The sequence below is a fragment of the Netta rufina genome, assembly GCF_964035555.1.
Source record: "Netta rufina genome assembly, chromosome: 1".
Taxonomy (NCBI): Eukaryota; Metazoa; Chordata; class Aves; order Anseriformes; family Anatidae; genus Netta; species Netta rufina.
This window is the reverse complement of record NC_140123.1, coordinates 87,107,175-87,131,158: the sequence shown is the minus strand read 5'-3', so window position 1 is coordinate 87,131,158 and position 23,984 is coordinate 87,107,175. Positions and strand designations below refer to the sequence as shown.

At 35.7% G+C, this 23,984-nt stretch overlaps 1 protein-coding gene across 9 annotated transcripts in view; it reads left to right on the top strand.

Annotated features, from left to right (window-relative positions):
- Positions 1-23,984, top strand: part of DMD (dystrophin) — a 1,234,381-nt gene that overhangs the window by 424,349 nt on the left and 786,048 nt on the right. For 7 of the 9 annotated variants that reach the window (XM_084305933.1, XM_084305930.1, XM_084305936.1 and 4 more), the window contains exons 8-9: positions 15,422-15,603; positions 16,638-16,760. In XM_084305933.1, the coding sequence (XP_084162059.1) occupies positions 15,422-15,603; positions 16,638-16,760 (305 nt within the window). The remainder of the gene's footprint in view (positions 1-15,421; positions 15,604-16,637; positions 16,761-23,984) is intronic. The other 2 variants (XM_084305928.1, XM_084305932.1) reach the window with 1 other exon arrangement.

Below are 23,984 nucleotides of genomic sequence, written 5' to 3'. Positions count from 1 at the left end.
CCTATCCACTTGGGTCCAGATGGTTGTGCAACTAGAGCTTAAGGTTGTTCAGAAGTTATATTGATGGATAATATCCATTGTGGCTCCTTATTCAAGTGGGATGACAACCATTTTATATTTCTTTTGGGATGTTAGCTATTTGCATTTTGCTTGTTTGAGGTTTGGAGAGCCATTTGCTTACTCTTCTAGTTTCAGAGGTGTCTCTCATTTATGTTTTTGGTTGTTGGTGAGGTTTTTTTGTGTGTGTAGATTTGTGTTTTTTTTTTTTTTTTGTGTTGTTGTTGTTTGTTTGTTTGTTTTACAATGCAAATAAGTGAGAGAAAACACAGGTGACCTTTATTTAACAATCTGTAATTTACTCTAAAATGATGGTCCTCTGTTTTAAGAAATGAAAATATCCCAGTAGAATTGGACTTGTATTTCATGTCTTTAGTTATTTATTAGATGTTGTAGGCACTGGTTCAAAGTCTAATTTTGGGTTGTCAGAGCATTCTTAGTTCCCTAAGAGGGAGGAGGAACAGAAGAAGAGGGACCTGATGATCCATTGAGTCCTGTTGTCTGAAATTTCAGGTAAACTTGTAATGTTAAAGTTCTCAAGTTCCTCAATTTCTGGCATAGTCAGTTACATATTTTGCTCCTGTTCTTTTGCCTGTCTCAGAATCTCACTCTCTGAATATGACAAACTTTTCAGCATCTTCTACAATATATTTATTACTTCTTTTTGTATTCTCATTTATTCCTGTGCCACCATCATCCTGAAGCTTGATGTTGCTTTTTACTCTGATTGTTTTTATGCCATGGTATATTCATTCATGGTATATTCAGTCACATCTGCATTCAGCCTTTGTTAGGCTAAGCTTTCAGACTTTACATTGTCTCCCACTTAAGACAATAAATTTTCTTTTCCACTACTTGTTCCACTATAATTTTTGAATGCCTCATCAAAACTATACATAGAATTCCAGATCAGTTCTTATTAATTGCCTTGTTCTTTTATTGCCTTGTGCAATAAAATCAATATTGTATTTCTTAAAGGGGAGTCAGGTTTGTCTGTTGAAATTGATTTTCGAAAATAAGTCCCATATTTTAAGGCTGTGTTCTCTCTGGCTCCTTGGAGACTCAGAAGTATAAGGTATTTTCAGGAGATCTGTTACGCAGAACACCATATGCATTTGCTGTAGTTGTAGCTGTCCTATATAGTTTGACCAGCATAATTTTGTGAGTATCACAGCATGCTTCAGTTCCTCCTGCATCTGATTTCATGTGTTATGTCTGCATTAGCTCACTGGGTATGCACCACTTAGGCCTTTAAAGAAGCTGTGCATGGTTTTATACTGGCATTACCACATAATTTGAAGGGTGGTTATATTCGGTGTAACCCAAAATTTGTTTTGGTACTAGAAATAATAAGTTTTTGGATCAAAATTGGCAATCCTCCATGGATGCATCACCTTCATGACTTAAAGCTGTTGTCTAATCAGATAAAAAAGTTTTCTTCTCCTTTTCTTAGTTAAAATATCTACTGACTAGTTTTATCAGCTTTGCTCTTCAAAGTCTCTACATTTTATTGTTGAGTCCAAACAGATGCAACAACCTGCCATACAGACAACCATTATGTTCATGAATTGTTAAAATGCCTACATGGTTCCTAATGTATTGTCATGGACTAGAGGACAAGGTATTTAAAGTGTTAAAAATTTTTGATAATCTTTTGGGATAGGCATCATGAAAGGGAGATTTCACTGTTTATATATATATATATATATATATATATATGATAAATACTGGATTTATTTACATAGACATTAACTATACTGTTGGGGTTAAAGTATATTTTTTGTAACCATCTTATCCCATAGAATGCATGCTTTCACCTCTCTGAACAATCTGGTTTTTCTCAGTAATATGACCAGCCAGAGCTTTATTTTATTTTATTTTTATTATTATTATTTTTTAAGTGTAATTAAGTCATTGTGGAAGGGAGAGACAACAGGAGATAAGATTAAGCAGAGTTTGTAGACAGTTGAGTTGGGAAACTAGGATCTGTACTGCATACTTTGTAGCTCTTGAAAGTGCTGTTACTCAATCTTCCGTGTCCATTTATTTCTATCATTTTCCTCATTTATTCATGTACTTCTCTTATGTGCTGAATTTATTATTACAGGTTACCTTAGTTTTGTTATGCTTATTTTAACAAGAGCAAGGAGCAGCTTTCAGGGAGGTTCTGTATATAGTTATTTCTTTTCAGCTCAGAGATGGAAACAGCTCAAGGCTAGCAGAGTAAGGCTTTCCACATGGTCTTTCCCATGCTTTCTTCAACATCTCTAGGTAAGCTGTTAGTGTTATTTAATAAAGGCATCCCCTACAAGGCTGCAATTATTTTTCTCAGTTGCTTCTACGCAGCTATTGTCATAAATCATAGCTAGAATTGTCTGTCTGAATATTGGAATCATGTTATCAACTTGCTTCTGGGAGAGAAGACCATGGAGAAAATGAATTAGTATGAACTGAGAAAAATGTGAGAAAACTTCTTAACAGTGAAGACAGAAACATGTTTAATAAATGAGCCAGTACTGCAGAAGTGATTTCAGTAACCCCATGCAGGTCTTTCCCTCAGGATGTGCCTTTCCTGTTATCTTGGGACACTTGCATTCTTTCATCAAGAAACTGGTGCAATACTACGTAGGAGTTCAGGCACACAGCAAAGCGTTACACTGCTGCTAGATAATACCAAACAGACTCTGATAATCAGTTAGAATCTGAAGTTCTAATAATTATGGTTTTCTTGTGATATATAAAATTTGATATATTCCACTGTATTTGAGACCTGCTATATATATTTTAATGTTTATTTGACACATACATAATATACCAGTTGGAATCCCAGTCACATTCATCCACTCTTGTTGCAGTGCATACACCTATTCCAGTTTGCAGGGAGCTTTTAAAGTAGGTATTGTAGTTATAATATCCTCAAATCCAGATTGGCTTAACAGAGCTGTATCATTTTCAGTTTTCTTTAGGGTACTGGATGCTGCTTCAGACTTGTCAGTGTCACATACACTTATTTTTATTCCATTAGGCTGTGGCTTATAATGACTAAAATTGGCAAGGCACCTTCTGTTGCCTACTTAAATAGAGCTACTAAAACATTGATTTATCAGTTCTTCCAGTATGGATTGCTTTCAAAATACCTTGCTTTGCTCTTGATTATTTCACTACTTCTCCAATGCTAGCAACATATTGAATTGCATTTACTTTGGGTTTCTCAAAACAAGTTCTCATTTTTATTCATATTGTTGCTCCAGTATTCATTTGCATCCTGAAATGTTCTTGACACTTCACATATGGTTCATTGGCATACAGTCAAGGAGGACTCTGTATTCCAAACCTTTACAGGTTCTGTTGAAGCAATTAGATGTCTATTTTCTCCTATCTGCACCTTCCACCTCACCTTACTCCCCACCAGACGACAGATGTTCTGTTTGGTAACTGGTTTCCTGGAGATGATTTGAGGGAGAAAAAACAAACAAACAAACAAACACTTTTTTCTATTTATTTAACAGTTAAGATGGAAACCACAGTAAAATGCTATATAGAAAACATTGTACAGGACACAAAAGCAAAAATACACTAGTGGAATCTAAGGAAAAAACAAAACAGTACAAAACAAACAAACAAAAACAACAAAGAAACAAACAAAAAAAAAACAAACAGGGCAACGAAAAAGATTAGAATAAAATGTAGAACAGGTTACCTCAAAACATATTGCTACCTGAAAACTGATTACTATGTCACAGTCACATAAGCTGTTGTTAGGAGTTGTATTCACCTGTATCACTCTTGAATGTATTTAACAGCTTGACTGAAATGAAGAGAGGATAAGAGACTGGAGCTTACCATGCCCCAAGCAGAATGGCACCACAACCACAGTATGGGGCCTAATAGACTCAGCATGGCTCTAATTCAAGATCTGCCAGTGGTCAAAAAAGAAAAAAAGAATTTACATTTGCAAAATGTATTTTTCCATACTACATAGATGACAACACGCCAGAAACGCTAGTAGAAGCCTACTTTTATGCAAAACATAAGCAGATGTTTCTAGCTGAAACAGCATTAGAATTGACTTATGGGCTTTAGATGTTCAACTTGTCCATTGTGAACAGTTCTTTTCCCTCAGACAATTACATTTCAGGTTTTTCTTTTCAAATTACTAAACTGTGTTTGAACAACTTGCTGATGGACAGAATGCATACAGCTAATAAACATTGGATCAAAACTTTCGTTTCAAAAAAAATTATTGGCATGACATATTTTAGATTGTTTTTCCTCATGATCAACCTAATGGAAAAAAAAATCAGCACATTAAATTAATTTCTGTATTCTTAGAGTTATAATCCCATTAAAAGGAGAAATCCTTCTCCTATTTCATTTACCAAAAAAATGCTATTTTTTAACATTTTGAAGTAGAAATATGATTATATATCAAAGTGAATCACTAGGGTTTCAACTATTTTTTTTAAAGATTTATTTTTACAAATTATATGATTTTATAAAAAGGAGCTAGTCTTTTTGTGTCTGTTACAGCTAACTTTTTAAAGACCTCATTTGTCATTATGATACATGCAGTGTGTGAGTCATGCGTATAAGAGCCAATATTAACTAAGTGACTAGTCTTCATTTAGATGCAGGAGTAACGCACCTAGTGACAATCAGCAAGAAACCTACTCTTCCAATTTAAAGCTTGACATAGAAACAATTTTTACTGATTAATTCCTGATGGCATTTTATGTTAGATATTCAATATGTAACCAAAATGTACTAGTAAATAATGTTCTCTAGTGTCTTTCAATGATATTGAAAGATAATTTGATTTTTTTTCAGTTTTAATTAAACTAATTTACATATATTGTGAAAGACCTATTAAATATAAAAAATGTGCATTATATTTGTAAACCAAGTACCTTGGCCTAAAATAATGAAAAATAGGTAATTTGTACTATAATTTGTACTATAATGTACTATAGTGCATAATACATATAAATCTTTTTTTGAGGAGGATGAGTCTTGGGGGTAGGGGATAGAGATTTAAGCAGTTTTTCACATTTGATGTGAAGTATGAATTTTTTTCTGCATGAAATTTTAACTACACTCCTTAAACATTCTGCAACTTAAATAAATAAGTAAACACATCGATTTAAAAAAAAAAAAAAAAAAAAGAACAACTTCGTTTCGATTACATCCAGTTGTCTATCTTTGGCATTTTTTGTTATTTCTCCTCCCCTTTGCTCTTCTCAAATTTCATACAAAACCAGTTGTCCTTGAGGATCTAGAGGGGAACAGAATGAGTGATGTTACTGACTCAGCTCTTCAAGTTCTTCCATTGCATGTCACAAATCTTCCAAACACAGAATCAGCAAAATTGCATTTTCCATGTTATTTTGCAGCATGTAAACAGGCTGAGTGGTTGGAGTTAAATTTCTTAAGATAACAGTTGTACAACAGTAACATTTTTGCTTTTTATGTGTGTTTACAGCCAATCCAGTTAGGCAAAATGTTCCCAACACTCCATTAACAACAGAGTCTGGAATCAACTGGAATTGCTACTGTCTAGCTTTTGGAGAATAACTACAGAATGTTTTGTAAAATTCTATAGCAGAAATATCATTTCAGTCTTCTGAGTATTGTTGTCCTAGTTTTCATGCTGAGTGATATACCTTTGGCAGGGATTGACATAAGCAATGCCTAAGTAAAAAACTTTTCTAACTTAAGCATTTATAAAATAAAAATGGCAAATGTACAATATTTTGAAACAGCCCATTTGTTTTCTTAGCAAAATTACTGTTTCGGTGCCTGCTAATCTTACCTTTTTATACACTATTCCTGACTCCAGCTATCATTTGGGATAATTATTTTGATTTTTATTTTCAGGACTTTCCATTAGGGCGTAGTTGGAATTGTGTGTCCCCCTCCCCCCAACCTTTGCAGTTAAGGGTTTTGATTAACCAAACTGCAGCTTTCAGCAATCAGTCTTTATTACAAGAAAATTAAATATTGCCTTTTACTTGTTATCTCAGCAAAATTATTATAGCTACACTCACTGCCATTAAAATCTTACCATTTTTTCTCACTAAAAAAAATATTAATGAACTTCATATATGTTAAAATATTATCAGATGTAACCCTATTTTATCAAACTAATATTTTGTTGGATTGCAATTATTACTTTTTTTTTCTATCTTTATCCTTTACTGCTAAGAAGCTGCATATGCTAGATATAGCTTAAGGTGCAGTGTTACTGAATATATGTCTAACACTATAGCAAAACTAAAGAAAAATATAGATCACCTTAACTGCTAAGCATAGGTGTAGGTAGGTCTGCAGATTTCAAAACCAGAGGTATTGTCAAGTTCGCTCAACCAGGAAAGTACTTGCATATCAGTTCGAGGTTCCTTCTCACTTCTTCAGCAAATCAGAACAGACATTCAGCTGGGTTTAAGGTATTCTCTGCCACTGAATTTTTAAATACCAGATGTACTTGAATTCCATAGCACTTCATTCCCACAGATCTTGACCTGTCTTCATAATTGTGAAAGGTAAACACAAACGTGCTAAACTTCTGCAAAGATTTTCTTCATGCTGTTGTTGTGAGCTTGTTCAACAGAGCCTACATTCAGCATTTTGAAGGTATTCTGTAGGTCATAATCTTTAAAATGTTTACTTTCTTAAGGAAAAGTCTGTTGAAATTTTAATGGATTTTTCTTGAGGGAGTTTCAAACCTAGTTTTAGGTGAATAGATACTCAAATCTACAAAAAAGAACAAAATGAATGGTGGAACAAAACGAGTAGGTCACCACTTGTCTGTCCTTCAAGTTTCCACTGTCACTTCAAGTCTTTATATGCATTTTGTGCCTTCTAATACCAGTTCCTTTTGCAAACTGTGACTTTTTTTTTTTTTCTGCAAAACAATACTTTGATCTACATGCTTATTCATGTAGGCCACTGAGCAGCCTTTCAAAAATCTGACTTTTGGTTAGTCCTGTTTCAGATAATACTTTGCATGTCTATATCACTGGAAAGAAGTGGAGCCATTCAGTTTTACTATTCTTAAAATAAAGAAACAGAAAACCCACCACCAAGAGCAAAATGTTGTGTAAGATTGCAGACTAAATGAGTTAGTTACCTCTCTACTAAGAGGGCTTGAATTCACTCTTAGTACTAGCATGGAATGGAATACACTGAACTGTATGATAGTCTTGCCAATAAAATTGAACCAGTGCAACCAAATCTGTGACTTCATCCTTCACATTAAGATGGAACTCAAAATGTTTTTTTCATTGATTCTTAGTTTTTAGTTAACTGTCATTTCTGCCGTGTTTAATAGGCATACATTTTTAAATTTTGCCCTTATTTTAGATACTTCAGTAGAGGCAGATGCTGCATTGGGAGTTTTTATACAATTGTTGCAAGACTCATTCTCATTTGATGAGTTTACATTGTAGAAACTAATATTTTATGATAGATTCCGTTTATCTCAACAATCTAATAGCTTCTTCAATTATCTGTTGTACATCTTTTAAGTACTTTCTAAACAGCTGCATATTGAGATAGTAGTATTGTTTTCAGAAATTCTATTAAGAAGTTAGTTTTTTGTTAATATTGTTAATAAGCCTTAAAATAAAAACTATTTGATTGAAGGGAGGAATTAAAACAAGCCTCTGTTTTTCAGGGAACAAAGCTGTATAATCTCTGAAAATTCAAAAACTCAGCCTTGAGAGTCTCCTTCAGTGTTATGGAAGAGAGGGCGTTTTTGTTTTTTTTTTTTTCTTTAGTACGGTTTCCAAAATGTCTTGTGGCACAGCAGCAAGTAATATTAAAATATTTGGAAAAATTTGTTGTTGTTGTTATTGCTGTCATGGAAGCCAGTAGTGTTAAGCAGTTTATAGGATTTAAAAGTTGCAGTTTTATTTTTTTTCCTACATTATGATTATCTGAAAATCCTACATATATCTGTTGAGGGCAAAGGATTTCTTGTATTTTTAGGGCTCAATCCTTATCTTGCTTCTCAGCACTGTATTAGGTAAAGTATGTTTCAGAATTTGTCTCTCAAACGTGAAGAAACCACATCAGCAATTTATGTATGGTAATAAAAACTCTCTGGCAATGCAGCAGGCACTTAAGCTTTCTTCTTTCAAAGTTACTTGGCTACTAGTTTGATGCAAAGGCCGAGTAAAATCAGCACAAATAATGTCAGTTGTTTTGTGATAGCTTTGAGAAAGCAAGATATTAAGGAATAGGAATGGGTGTGCTATTTATAAGTAGACATGCATTTGAAACTTGGAACCAATATTTGTATGAATCTTTTCAGTTGGCATTCTGTGTGGCTGTATGTACATAATGTAATCCCATATTATAAAATGTGGGATTTTTTATTCGTTGGTAGTTTTGTGCAGTACACATACAATACAGCATAAAATACAGAAGCTTATTTAGGTATTTATGTCATCCTCAATTTCACTTACCTCTTAAAAGTGTTTCTTTCCACTGGAACTCTAAATTCTGGCAGGGCTTATTGACGGAACATAAGTTGGCAAGGAGCAACCACTTATGAACTGGAAAGCTTATATAGACTAGCTGGTGGGTCACTTTTTTGAAGATTTAAAAAAAAAAACTAAACTATTATTATATTTTAATGTTATTTATTTCTTTGCTTTTTTTTGCCACTGTATCCTACAGAGAAATTCTTAACAATCAACAAACTGAAGTAAACTGTTTAGGCTTGTAATTATGCTCACTGGAAAATGAAGGAAATTTGTTAATAAAAATCAAGCTATAGTGAACTTATAATGGGCAAATTGTTTTCTGAATACAACAAATAATATCCCTTTAAAGGCAATAACAGTTAATCAAGGGTGAATTGCTGTTTATTTCACACTTTTAAAGTTCTGTGGTGAAACCTGATTCCTCCTGCTCCTTTGGGACTTGTTAGCCAAGTTACTGTAACTCCAGATGAACAGAATGTCACAGTAATGAAAATGTATGGTGGAATTTAGTTCTTTTGGTGTCTCTCTCCTATGAGACAGGTTTTTCAGCCTGTATTTTAGAAGCAGAAAGTGTTTTGTTTTACTTCTCTTACTTTTTCAAATGGACTATCTAGACAAAGACAGGGTGGATGTGAGGGAGGGTAAGAGGGAGGCTGCTCTCTGGAGACCTTCTCTGGAGAAGCTAGTTTCCAGATACCTCTAGTCAGAGAGTGAGAATACTTCTTCTAGGAGAGCATGTAAACTCAGGGCCTTGCTCTGTATCCAACAAAGTAGTTGCTTTTCTGGGCACAACTGAAAAGAGTCTGGTCTCATCCTCTTGACACCCTCCCCTCAGATATTTATAAACATTGATAAGATCCCCTCTGAGCTTTCTTTTCTTCAAGCTAAATAGGCCTAGCTCTCTCAGCTTCTCCTCATATGACATGCTCCAGCCCCTGAGCTCTCTGCTGGACTCACTCCAATAGTTCCATGTCCCCCTCATACTGTGAAGCCCAGAACCGAATACAGTTCCAGGTGTGGCGTGGCCTCACCAGGGCTGAGTAGAGGGAGGGGGAGGTTCACCTCCCTCAACCTGCTGGCACAGTCTTCTTAATGCACACCAGGATACTGATGCCCTTCTTGGCCACAAGGACATGTTGATAACTTATGGACAGCCTGTTGTCCACCAGGCCTCCCAGGTCCTTCTCCGCAGAACTGCTTTCTGGCTGGTCAGCCCCCAACCTGTACTGTTGCATGGGGTTATTCCTTCCTAGGTGAAGGATCTTACACTTGCCTTTGTCGAACTTCATGAAGTTCCTCACTGCCCAACTTTTCAGCCTGTCCAGGTCCCTCTGAATGGCAGCACAGCCCTGTGCTGTATTAGCCACTCCTTACATCGTCAAACTTAGTGTGCACTCTATTCTGTCATCCAGGTTATTGGTGAATAAGTGGAACAGGACTGGACCCAGTACTGACCCCTGGGGAACACTACTAGCTGCAGGCCTCCAACTAGACTGTGATGCTGAGCACAACCCTCTTGAGGTCTGCCATCCAGCCACTTCCTAGTCCACACCGCTGTCCACACATTCATCCCACACTTCCTGATCTTGCCTATGAGGATGTTATGGGAGACAGTGTCAAAAATCTTGCTGAAATCAAGGTAGAAAACATTCACTACTCTCCCCTCATCTACACAGGCAGTCATCCCATCATAGAAAGCTATCAGATTAGGTAAGGATGATTTCCCCTTGGTGAATGCATGCTGACTACTCCCGATCACCTTCTTAGCCCCCATGTGCTTGGAGATGACCTCCAGGATGAGCTGTTCCATCACATCTCTAGGGAAGGAAGTGAAACTGACTGTCCTGTAGTTTCAAGGGTCCTCCTTTCCTTTTCTGAGGACCAGCATGACAGTGGCTTTCTTCCATACCTCAGGCACCTGTTCAGTTCTCCATGACCTTTCAAAGATGATAGAGAGTGGCCTAGCAATAACATTCACCAGCTCCCTCAGCATTCATGGGTGCATCCTATCGGGGCCCATGGATTTGTGGGTGTCAGGTTTGCCTAAATGAACTCTAACCAGTCCTACTTTCTCCAGACTTCCTCTTATCTCTAGAGTCTGAGATTCCTGAGGGCACTCCTGAGGGCATTCCTGAGTGAAGACAGAAGCAAAGAAAACATTCAGCAACTCTGCCTTCTCTGTGTCCTTTGTCACCAGGGCACCCACCCCATTAAGCAGTGGGCACACATTTTCCCTAGTCTTCCTTTTGCTACTGGTGTATTTGAAGAAGCTCTTCTTGATGTCCTTGACATCAATTGCCAGATTTGATTCCAAATGGGCCTCATTGCATCCGTGAATATTCTGACAATGTCTCTATATTCCTCCCAAGTAGCCTGTCCCATTTTCCACATACTGTCTGCTTTCTTTTTCTATATGAGTTTTGTCAGGAGTTCCTTGCTTATTCATGCACGTCTCCTGCTCCCTTTGCTTGCCTTCTCATTCATAGGGATACATTGATCTTGAGCTTGGAGGAAGTGATGCTTGTATACTGACCAGCTCTCCTGGACCCCCTTTCCTTCTAGGGCCCTAACCGCTGGGATTCCTCCACGTAGGTCTCTGACAGAGGCCAAAGTTTTCTCTCCTGAAGTCCAGGGTTGCAAACCTACTTTTTGCTCTGCTTCCTCCTGGCGAGATCCTGAACACCATCTCATGGTCTGCCAAGGCTGCCCCCACCCTTCACATCTGTAACCAACCCTTATTATTTTGTTATCATGAGGTCCAGCAGCATACCTCTCATTGTTGGCTCCTCACCCACCTGTGTCAAAAAGTTAGCATCGTGCTCTGCAGGAACATCCTGGACTGTTTCTGCCTAGTCCTGTGGTCTTCCTGGCAGATGCCAGGGTGGTTGAAGGCCACTGTGAGAACCAGGTCTTGAGCTCGTGAGTCTACTTCCAGCTGTCTGTAGAAGGTTTCACCTACTTCCTCTTCCTGATCAGGCAGCCTGAAAATCCCATAACAGTATCAGCTGTGGAAGCCTGCCCTTTAATCCTTATCCATAAGCTCTCAATTCACTCTTCGTCAATCACTAGGCAGAGCTCAATGCATTGTAGTTGCTCTCTCACATAAAGAGCAACTCCACCACCTTGTTGTCCTGGCCTGTTTTTCCTATAAAGGATGTAGTCTTCCATGGCAGCATTCCAGTCATGAGAGCTACACCGCCACATTTCTGTAATTGCGATGAGATCTGTTGTGACCACACATGGAGGTGTCCAAACTTAAGCTGCATTTTTGCTGCCTACCTTGTCCCTGTAACTCTCCTCTTTCCCCATCCTTCCTAGTTTAAAATCCCCTTACTAGGTTGGCATTAGAAAAGATATGCATGCCTCCCTTAGTGAGGTGGATCCCATCCAAGTGCTTCATGTAACATATCTCAGTTTGAGTACTAAAAGCTCAGTTTTCTTTTAAATAATATTAATCTGCCAGTATAAACTTTTCAACAACAGAAGATTCCTCTCAATAACAGCTGACAATTCATGCTGAATATTTTTCCAGTACTTCAGTACAACTGCCTTATTAAAGTAGTGGAATGGCTTTCACAGCTCTCCAAAGACTGAGATTCTTGATTGATGAATGTGTTAATAGTATAATTTGTGTTAAGGTTATAAGACTTCACATTTTAAATTCTGTTTTGATTTCTGGCCTAATTTGTTTATATTCTTTTGAATTTGTTGTTTAAAATCCTATTGTGGATGATCACTGCCAAGAAAATGGATGAAATATTAAGTGATGACTCCAAATTGAATTTGGAGAAGATACCTTGTTTTTGAAAAAAAAAAAATAATAATAAAAAAAAACATGATAATTCTTTTTTGTTTGTTTTTACTTTTTTTTTCTCAAAACTACAATTTAAATAATAGCACAGTTTTTGTAATTTATTTTTATTTATTTATTTATTTACTTATTTACTTATTTTAAGTATCTTCTGTGTTTTCTGAGAATGGGGGATTAGTTTTTAGAGGGTGTAGGTTAGCTTGGCAAATTTTTCCCCCAGAAATGAGAGCAGATTTATTGTCAAAGAACTGGTGATTTTTCTCGCAAGAAAGTTCATAAACTTAAATTTATTCTCTGTCTACCTGCTAGGATTTCAAATATCCATCAGTCTAACAGGTGGTAAAGAGAATATATTAGATTGGGAATCAGAAAAAAAAATAAATAAAAGTGAAGGTAGAGGCATAGTACAGGATAACAGAAGTCTTTTTAGATCTAATAATTTAAGAGCCTTCAAAGAAAAAAATTGCAGACCGAGCTTGAAATTCTATGCTTTGTAACAATGGTCATTTAGCTATTTATTGCAATTAATTATCTTTTTTTTTTTTTTTTTTCCTTTTCTATTTGTATGTGGATTCTCACAGCTGCTTTTTATTTGTCAGATAGAATAGGAAAACATTTTTTGGCATGTATATCGTTTGTAAGGTATTTGCTTTATTTATTGTGTGAGGTAGTTGTGTAGATAAATAATAAGCTATTTACGTATCTGATTGCTAGAACAGCTGAAATGGAAAATAATGAACAACAAATGGAAGAATCACAGCTGGCACAAATGTTTGTTCTCTTTCAGAGTGTACTGTTGTATTTATAACGACATGGATATTCTTGTAAGCATCAATTACAAGTAGACACTGAGGAGAACTGAACACTTTTTTGTTTAAAATATTAATGAGAGGACAAGACAATGGTCACAGCTGAATACTTCCAGCACTGAAACAGTGTCATATAAATGAAGTCTATGTCATGTATATTTTAAAATAAGCATATTCTGTATACTGTGATATTACTGAGATAATAAGATGGGGGAAGGTAAGGGAGAGAGGGAAAGGAGAAGAGGAGGGTTGGGAACTCTGCCATTTTTTCCAGCCATTTCTACATAGAATTAGGTTTTCAAATCTCTTATAATTTATAAAGATTTAAAGATAAGTCCAAAATTGAAACCAAAAATACTGATAGGACATACCTGTAGGACCATGTATCTTTTGTTGATTTCCAAATATATGTGGAGTATTCTGCATTCTAGGAAAAGAGAATGAGATGTATTATTGAGTCTGCCAGAATACGTTAATTATTTTTTTTTTCTGTACTGAAATCTTAGCTAATCCAAAATTGATTTCACAGAATGAAAGAATGGTTTAGGTGGAAAGGAATCTCTGGAGGTTGTCTGGTCCAACCCTCTGCTCAAGCAGGGACACCCAGAGCAGGTTGCCCAGGAACGTGTCCAGGTAGCTTTTGTAGACTTCCAAGGAGGGAGAGACTCCACAGCTTCTCTGAGGCAACCTGGACAGTAAAATCTCAGAGCTCTCAGAGTGTTTCTGCTAGCACTCACGTTAAGCACGTATGGAATTAATGATAAATTTCTTGTACAACAGTCTTTCTACATTTGATTCACTAGACAAAGTATGGGAGGTAAACTTTTATGCCAAATAACAAAAAACTTCTTCAAAGAGCTACTATGTAACTTACATGTACATGGTTTGTGTTTGTTTTGTTTTGTTTTTACAAATTGTTATTGACATGTTGTGCCGGTTTGGTTGCTTGTATGTTTTTATGTGTTGGATTTGTAGTGGAATAGTGCTGATAACACACAGATATGTTAGTTGTTGCAGATCAGTGCTTGCATAGAGTCAAGGTCTTTCCTTTTCCCAAGCTGCCAGCTAGTGAGTAGGCTCTGGGTGCAGATGAAGCTTGGAAGGGGTAGATATAGCTGGGACAACTGATCCCAGCTGACCAAAGAGATATGCCATACCACGTGGCATCATGCTCAGCAATAAAACCGGGGGGAGTTGGCTGGGGGGCTGCCATTGCTTAGGGACTGACTGGGCAGCAGTTAGCTGGTGGTGAACAATTGTGTTAGAAGTAACTTCCCCCCCCCCCCCCCCCCCTTTTTTTCTTCTTTTTTTTCTTTTCTGATTTTCTTTTTCTTTCTTATTAAACTATCTTAATCTCAACCCACAAGTTTTCTAACTTTTTGCTCTTCTGATTCTCTTCCCTTCATCCAGCTGGGTGTGGGAGTGAGCAGTGAGCGAGCTGCTGTGCAGTGCTTAGCTGCCTACTGAGGTTAAATCACAGCAAACATTGAGTCAGACTGAAGACATTTCATGATTACATGTATATACATGATAAGTATGTGAAAAATCTGAAATCACATTTGTGTTCCTGCAAAGTTTCCTGTACTCACTGCTATAGTCCGCACAGAGTTTATAGGTACACTTTTAATAGAGTGGTTCTAATATGTATTCTAATGTCTGTGGATACAATGTTTCTTAGGTGTCATTCACGGGCTTCAGGAAGAATATAAGACTGCGCAGAATATAAGAGCTATGTAGTTATATTAGCAGTTGACTTCACTAGTTGTTTTGGATGAACATGCTTTCTAGATTATTTTTTTCTTTTTTTCTGTATAACTCTTACTGCTAATGATTAAATGATACGAAGAAAACATACAAAGCACAATTTTGAAAATGAAAATGAGATCGTCCTTCAAAAAAAAATCAGTATTCGTACATCAGAAGAAAATGCAGCTTTTCCTACGTCTTGTCCTGTTTAATGAGGATGATGCTGTCAAATTGCATACTGTGTGCATTTTGACTAAACAAATGCAGGAGGAAATTTCATGTTGAATGAGAAAACAAAATTACCATTTTAAACTTTGGCTCCTTCTTATTGGTATGCAAGTTTGGTCTCTAATTTTGGAACTGGTTGGAGGGTTCTAATTAGTCTCTGGAGAACACACATGGACAATAGATCACTCATTAGTCTATCAACTTTCCATGAAGATGATTGGCTATTTTCTCATGCACAGTGTCTAATGTGGAAACTGAAATAATGTATGTTAATTTCCTTCCAGACGTTGCAACTGCCTGTCCAGATAAGAAGTCCATCTTAATGTACGTGACTTCCCTCTTCCAAGTTCTACCCCAGCAAGTCACCATGGAGGCCATCAGGGAGGTGGAAATGCTGCCACGGCATTCAAGGGTCACCAGAGAGGAGCACATTCAAGTACATCATCAAGAGCATTTTTCACATGAAGTGAGTTGTTCTTGCTCTCTTCTTTTCTGCTTTCATCTTGCTGCTGTAACGTGGTTATTTCCCTTGCGTGTCCCAGGAGTTTGATGTTAGATAGATGTCCAATAGAAAGCAAAAAAAAAAAAAAAAAAAAGAATCACAGAGTCACATAATGGCTCAGTTATATCTGTGGTAAAGATTGTCCTATGTACTTGGTACTTGTCTGCATGAAATGTACTTTTGTATTACTTTTCACTTGCACTTGGCTGTTTAAAAACTAACTTTTTATGAAATATTTGCTTTGCACTTCTCTTTTACAGCACTGGGTGTTTTGAATGTGGAAGGGAGAACACAAAACCTGGATTCCATTTCCATTTAAACAGAGACATGTTAGAGACCCTTTTGCCTTTTTTACAGAGTAGATATTGCCATTTCTCCATATTCATGACACATTTTTAATTACTTTTTTTTTTTTTTTTTTAGTATTTCATTTACACTGACTTGTATTTTAAGACTATTTGTTCTCAGCTCATAGTCGGCCTCTCAGAACAGTCACATAATCCCTGCAGTTAATAATGCTTCCTTTATCAGTTATGTTTTTGACTGAAATCAAAATAGTCTCTGTTTAAGTGTTTAGTGGACTTTAGGCCTAGTATACTTGTTCTGAATTTAATCTCTGTCTTGCTTTTGGGATTCTCATCTGCTCACGGTGAGCAGATGAGCATTGGCTTTGTTTGCTCAGGATTTATTACAAGATCACTTTTTTTTTTTTTCTTTTTCCAGCCTTTCATGGTTGGAATTGAAGAACCTTCAATTCATATTGGTATTCTGCTGGGATTGAGTCCTGAAAGTTTATATCATTTGGGGTGGGATGTCAATTAAATGAGAGCTTTCCTTCCCTTAATATTAGCCCAATTTTGACTGTAAATTTTTCACTGTCCTTGAAAAATATAACTGCTGATGCCCTTCCTATATTTACTCTTAAAATCCTTGGTTTAATTCTAAAGTCTGTGTTCCTATTCATATGCCTGTTTTTTCCACCTTTAATTTCTTCATAGATTACAGTCAGTGTACCCCAGGGACCTTCACCTTCTCCAAAACCACGGTTCAAAAGTTATGCATATGCACAAGCTGTGTATGTCACATCCCCTGACCAAAAAAGGAGGCAGGTTCCTCCACAGGTCTGTCAATATTGCCATTTGTTTTAAAAATTGTTTTATTAAGCTTTTGCCTGGAATGAAAGTGTGTGCATTTTGCTTATATCTGATCTTGATGGCCCACTTTTTCAATTCTGTTTTTTCTTCTTTTTTTTCCTTTTCCCTTTCTTTTTTTCTTTTCATTTTTAAGCATTTGTTAAGTGTTTTTTTTTGTTGTTGTTTATTTTTTGCTGTGTATTTCAGCATGGCTGGCAATTGATGTTATGCTGATTGCTGGGGATGAACAACATTCAAACACTGATCCTGTTTTAGAATTATCTGCTTCCTTTTTTTATTCATTTTTGAAAATAGTACATATATTGACTTTAAAGAATACTAAAAGTATAAACCAAACACAAGCTGTCTTGGCTTATAATTGTTATCAAGCTTTTGTCTTAGGTTTGATTATAGAAGAACAAGAACCATTTGTTTATGTTGCATTTCCCACCCTGCATAACTTTTAAAGAAAACTATAATTTCAAGAAGACTACTACAGTTGGGAAAGAAGAGAAAGGAAACGTTAAATTTAATATTATTTATATGACCTCGATTATTAGATGACAGCAACTGGTTATTTTATCACAAATGGCACCATGCCAACATTCATGGCAGGGATTTGTGTTTGTTTTATTTTTATTTTATTTTATTTTATTTTTTTCTTTTAAATAGCTTCAGTAGTTTAATGGAATTTGTTTCAAGCAGTCCTCACAAAGAGCCTTTCAGTAGTTAGATTTTTGTAATATTTGATAAATGTGAGAACCAAATATTGTGTAACATGTTCATTAGTTTTTAGGTAAAAAAAATAAAATAAAATAAAAAATAGGTACTTATTTGGCACTACAGTGTGAGTTCTCCTGTGGAGACTTAATACTGTCTAACCTCAAAAAAATATATATTTTAAATTTACAATTCTATTCTACATTTTCTGAATCTACTCTTCAAGTGACATGTCATTACATTCAGTAATTACTGAATAATGACTTCCTTTAAATATTCTAAGAATACTGCATACATCTGCATGAGCTCTGTTACATTATACTAACATCAAATGTGTTGCTGTGGTGATTAATACAGCATTTAAACAAGGCCTTTAAAATCTAGTATAATTAATTTCTTCCACTTAAATACTAAACTTGATAATTCGTAAGAATGAAAAGTCGTGATAGAGCTTTTCTTATTGAGCTACATTTGTTGCAACTGATTATTTTTTTGCCAACATCCCTACCATCGATATGGTATAAGCTCATATAATTAAAGTTGTTTCTTCAAAAAATAATTATCAAAACGTGCTAAGAAAATGTTGTTTTATTATTCAGTCCTCACCTTGCATTCCGGTTTTCAGATCTTTAGAAAGCTGTCTCTCATTTCCATCTAGTTACCCAAGGAAAAAAATAGTAGATTTCTTATAATGTGATCTGCCAGTTTCAAAAGTGTCTTAGGTGCTATCACTCAGAAGCAAGATTTTCACTATGCTGGTCTGTTGAAAAGTACAGATCACTTGTTCTGTCGCTATAAACTGTCATCTTACAGGACTTGAATATTGTCATTTCCCCAAGATATTCAAAGATCATGCACAGAAATTATCAACAACAAGTTTTACAGCTGTTTCTCTGTAGAGGTTTTAGCTGCTAAGATTCATCTTAAATGTAATTGTGTTTAATTGGGTGATGTTTTTAAAGTTTTTCATTGGGAAGATTGTCACAATAGATTTTTGTAATCCAAGCATGAGCCAACTGGAACTCAGAAGAAAAATAAATAAGACTTCTTTCCAAAGATTTTGAATGTTATCATCCAAATTCTACCGTTAATGCCATATGTTTCCTGCATATGTCAATTGTCAGAAGTAAAGATGAAATGAATTATGATTATAAAGCTGTCTGTTGGCAAGGAGGAATAATATTTTTTTCTGAAACTCCTTGTTTCTTCTGTATAAAGAATCATCAACATTTAATGTATATAGAAAATTTAGTAACACGAGTACACCTTCAATGTCTTTGTTCCTTAATATCTACCTTCACTGAAATTTTAAAGTTGTTGGAGAAAAACAGCTCAAAAAACCCTTTCTATTCTATCAGGTTCTTGAAATCCCAAACTTCCTGGACCATGGTCATAGTAGGACGCTGTGTTTTTATGGGTTTCACACTTTCCTTCTCTTCATCAACACTTGTAAACTCAGGAAAAACAGGCATTCCTTGTGAAAGTTCCTCTACCTCATTTGACATTGCAAGTGGCAGCATCAAGCCTTTAAAATGAATCATGCTATGTAAAATATTGTTGTGGTTTTGGTTTTTAATTTCTGAAAGCTTGAAGCACTATATATCCTGTTGTCTCAATGCGTCCTGTTACACCATCAGCTGTCAAAGTCTTTTATAGTATTACCCTTATAACTTCTTTATAACATTTCACTTCACTTTATCTGTCTCCTTATTGCTTCTCTGGTTCTTAACACTTACCTTCAGGACCTGTGTGCAATTGTCTTTAAATCCTTTGTGAAATCTCAATCTATTTGTTACTCAGGAGTATTCTTCTCAGCAAGACCTACCATTTTAATTGCACAAATTTTGGCCAGACAAGTCGGACTTTGCTTAACTGTGATGCATCTCAGATTCAAAAAAAATCTGTTCTACCAACCAATTCACTCAGTGCCTTCTTGCTCTGTGGTCTGTGCTTATCTGCATTTCATTGAAGTTAAGCCTTTTAAAAAGCTGTTACTAACATGACTAGCAGTTCTGGTAGTTCTGGCAAAGAGTTCCTTTCCTTTTCCTTGCTTGCTTAGAAAGTGTTCATAAGCTCATGCAGATAATAGGCCACAATTCTCAAATATGTATCCTTGAATTCACTGTATTAAGACACAAGAAAAAATATGTTGGCAAGTATTTTGTCTTGTACTCAATCTCTGTAATGAGACAGTCTGTCTAGCTTCACACTCAGGAAAAAAAAAAAGGATCCTTAATTTTCTGAGACACTTGAAAATCTCCACTTAAAAGTACTCTTTTGCTTCAGTTTCATATTTAGGAAAAAAAATTCTGTTTCTGTTGCATCACTTCATCTCCTTGAACACCTGACCAAGAAGAATGACGACTCCTTATTTAACTTTTTTTTTTTAATGGTTTTCAGAGCAGTTTCTAATACTGATCCCAAGCAAAGCTTTAATCTTACTGTTTTTGTTTTTACTTGCTACCTAATCTTACTGTTTCTGTTTTTTCTTGCTACCTGAACTCTATAGGATGTAAAAGATAATGTCTTAGATGGGTTGAAGTACAAAGAAAAAGAAAATAAAATTGTTAAACACTGCAGTACCTAGACAAGAACTTCTTAAAATATATTGAAAATGTAAATATGAAATGAGATAAACAAAATCTATCTATGGAGACTGGTACTAGTGTAAATAAGCTTTTGGCAAGGCTATTCAAAAAGCAAAATGTGAATCTGGCTGCCTTAAATGTTTAAATTATGAAAAATCAAGCCTTCAATATCTTGTAGATTTTTGTTCTTTTGACAGGAATTATAGTTTTTTTTTTTCCTCTGGTATATGAAATACAATGTTAATGTGCAGGATTACTTTCAACATTTAGACTGATAAACTTCAGTAGATATGAATTAAAATAACTTCAGATGCAGTCGTGGCCAACAGAGGGACAGGGTTACCCAGCACTGAATGATTTGCTTTTGGACTTCAGAATCAGAGGCTTCATGTCAGGCCTCAGTGTAGCATTATTTTGTGGGAAATTCCTAGCCCTGCAGTCATTCCTCTGTTTTGTGATATGGATTTCACAGAGTTAATATACTAGACTTTAAATAATGTTCATTTAAGCTAATCCTATAGCAGTGAGTCTCTTGAACATAGGGTTATTGATAACAGCGTACATATCCAATATCGCAGACTATCTTGAGTTGGAAGGGATCCATAAGGATCATTGAGTCCAGTTCCTGACACCACACAGATCTACCTATAAATTCAGACCGTATGACTAAGAGCACAGTCCAAATGCTTCTTAAACTCCAACAGTCTTTGTGCTGTGACCAAGTCCTTGGGGAGCCTGTTCCAGTGCGTGACAACCCTCTCGGTGAACAACCTTTTCCTGATATCCAGCCTGAACCTCCCCTGTCGAAGCTTGACACCATTTCCTTGGGTCTTATCACTGGTCACCACAGAAAACAGATAGCTGCCTGCCCCTCCACTGCCTCTTGTGAGGAAGCTGAAGACCCTCAGCCTCCTCTTTTCCAGGTTGAACAGGCCAAGTGACCCCAGCCGCTCCATGTATGTCTTCCCCTCTAGGTCCTTCACCATCTTCATAGCCCTTCCCTGGACACTCTCTAACAGTTTCACATCCTTTTTACACTGTGGTGCCCAGAACTGCACACAGTACTTGAAGTGAGGCCACACCAGTGCAGAGTAGATCAGGACAATCACTTACCTCAACTGACCATCAATGCCATGCTTCATGCACCCCAGAATACAGTTGGCCCTCCTGGCTTCCAGGGCACACTGCTGGCTCATATTCAGCTTGCTGTCAACCAAAACCCCCAGAACCCTCAATGAGGGGCTGCTGTCCAGAGTCTCATCACCCAGTCTGTACATACAGCCAGGGTTGCCCTGTCCCAGGTGCAGGACCTGGCACTTACTCTTGTTAATTTTCATGCTGTTGGTGATTGCCCAGCTTTCCAATCTGACCAGATTTCTCTGCAAGGCCTTTCCACTCTCAACAGAGTCAACAACTCCCAGTTCAGTGTCATCAGCAAATTTGCTCAAAACACCTTCTAGTCCTACATCCAAAATACATCCTACATGCAAAAAACATTGAAGAGAACTTGCCCTAAAATGAAGCCTTGGGGGACCCACTGGTGACCGGCCACCAGCCTGATGTGGTCCTATTTACCATAAATATATTTATGTTTGCCATAAATATATACATGTATATAAACATACTTCCATAAATACATTTATGCCAATATATATCTGTTATATATATATAAAATATACTATACATTGCAATATGTTATATAATATATTATATATTTATGAATATATATATTCATTGTATTCAATCAATCAAATATTAAAATATATTCAATTAAATCAATTAACATAAAAAGTAGTTATAAACAGTTTATAAGTATTTTTCACTAGCAGCATTTAATAAAATTGTATACAGACAAAATAAGCTAGCAGAAATGAACAACTGAATGGAAGCTGTTGTGTGTTATTTGTACCATTAGGGGAAGTGCAGTTTTCCTATTACTTAGTTTATTCAGAATAACTTGTTGAGTTTGAATTTGGCAGTAGCGTCGAGAAATAGAAAGTGTACAACATTTTGTCTGTTCTAAAAGGTATCGAGTGTGATAACCAATAAGTGACTACATGGTTTTCCCACCAGAATTGCATTTGCAAATATTGTGAAGAACAAATAATTAATTCCTCTGCACATGTTGGTTTTTACTCCAGCCTTTTTATGCCCAGTTTCTAATATGATTATCTTTTCTAAAATATTTTTTAATCTACCCATAATTATTCATTCCTTTCCAGAACACATTCTGTTTGCTTCCAGTATTTGTGATCTTAAAAATTAGCTTCATTGTTTCTTTGACCTCATTTATTCTTACTCACATCCCTAATTGGTTCCATGTTTCTTCTTTCCTGTATCTTCTGTTACCAGGTGCTTTTCTTGTTCTGCCATCTGATGTTTTGCTGTTTCTAGTCTTTTCCTGTCTCTCTTAAGTTCAGTTTCAAAATCATTCTCTTCTGTATTCATGGCTTGTAAACTCAGTTTTTATTTACTCATTCATGTTCATCCTAATTTTACTGATTCTAACAACTCTTCTGTGTTTAGCCTTTGTTCACGTTTTGTGAACGTATACAATAGCTACTGTAATGGATATGTGATTTTAAATACCTACAGTTTAATAATACAGTTATTGGTACTTTTTGAGCAAACTTAAAGGAGAGTATGACTACAAAACAGCATATTTATAATATATTTTTAATCTGTAGATTTTAGTATTATTAGTCTCTATTAAATAAGTTAGCAGCTATACAACCTATATTTCATGGTTGTATGGTGTCTCTACAAATAGAATTGGAACCCTGTAGCTCTCTGTTCTTGAAGTATGCTTTCATGCCCATCTCATTAGTAATTATATCTGAGGAGTAATTTTAATTAAGTGAATTCCCTCTTAACAGAACTTGAGGGTAAATTCAGGTCACGTTACCATGAATAACCACACTGGAGTAAAAGTTTGGCTTAATAAACACGTTTAATTTTAGCCAGTTAACTGAAGTATAATTTAATATGAACTGCAAATATATATTTATGAGAGAATAATGGCCTATTTTAGGATACCTTTGTTTCAGCATCTCAAAATAACAATGGCATATAGTTTGTATCTACAAGAGAGTAAATAGGATTCTATAAATTCTTTATATATACTACACATGTAACATGCATACTGAATTGTTATTTAGTTTTATTATTTAATTGTGCATGCTACATATACATGTATATACATATTAGTAGATATAAACCAGAGATACTGTATCCCTCATTATATATGCTACTTCTATATGCGTATGAGTGTGCATATACACATGCACACACTGGAAATATTTTATCCCTTAAATAGTAAAGAAGGGTAGTTCTTATGTAGATCAGAAGCTATTCTGATTATTTTGGTATGAAAAATGCATGTGCAAATATATGTAGCTGCAAGAAAAAAATTGGCCTACAAAATAGGCATTATATGAAGGGTGACTAAGGTACTTCTATTACCCTAAAATATTAGTTTTCACGTGTGCATTCACAGTGCAGCATTTTATTACAGTGATTAACTGAAGTGTCTCTGACAAAATTGTTTCACTTACAAAAAGATGATTTATGTGTTTAAATAATTTTTTATTAATTTTCTTCATTTCATGCATTACATTTCTCTATTCTAAGAAGAAAAAATAGGTGAAATAATATAAGGGGGAGATGTGGCTGGGTAAAGGCTGTTAATAAATAGCTTAAGCAAGAATAACTAATAGTAAACTAGACATCTTTAATTCCTCTTTCCTACATCATGAATTTTTGCAGGGTCTCAAAGTATTAAAGGTAATGTTAAGGTATAGAGCATGAAAGTACCCTACATTTCTACTTTTGTACACCTTATTAAATTTGAGAATGGCCATAATAGGTCTGTGTGACAACAGAATAGCTTTCATTAGTGAGAACA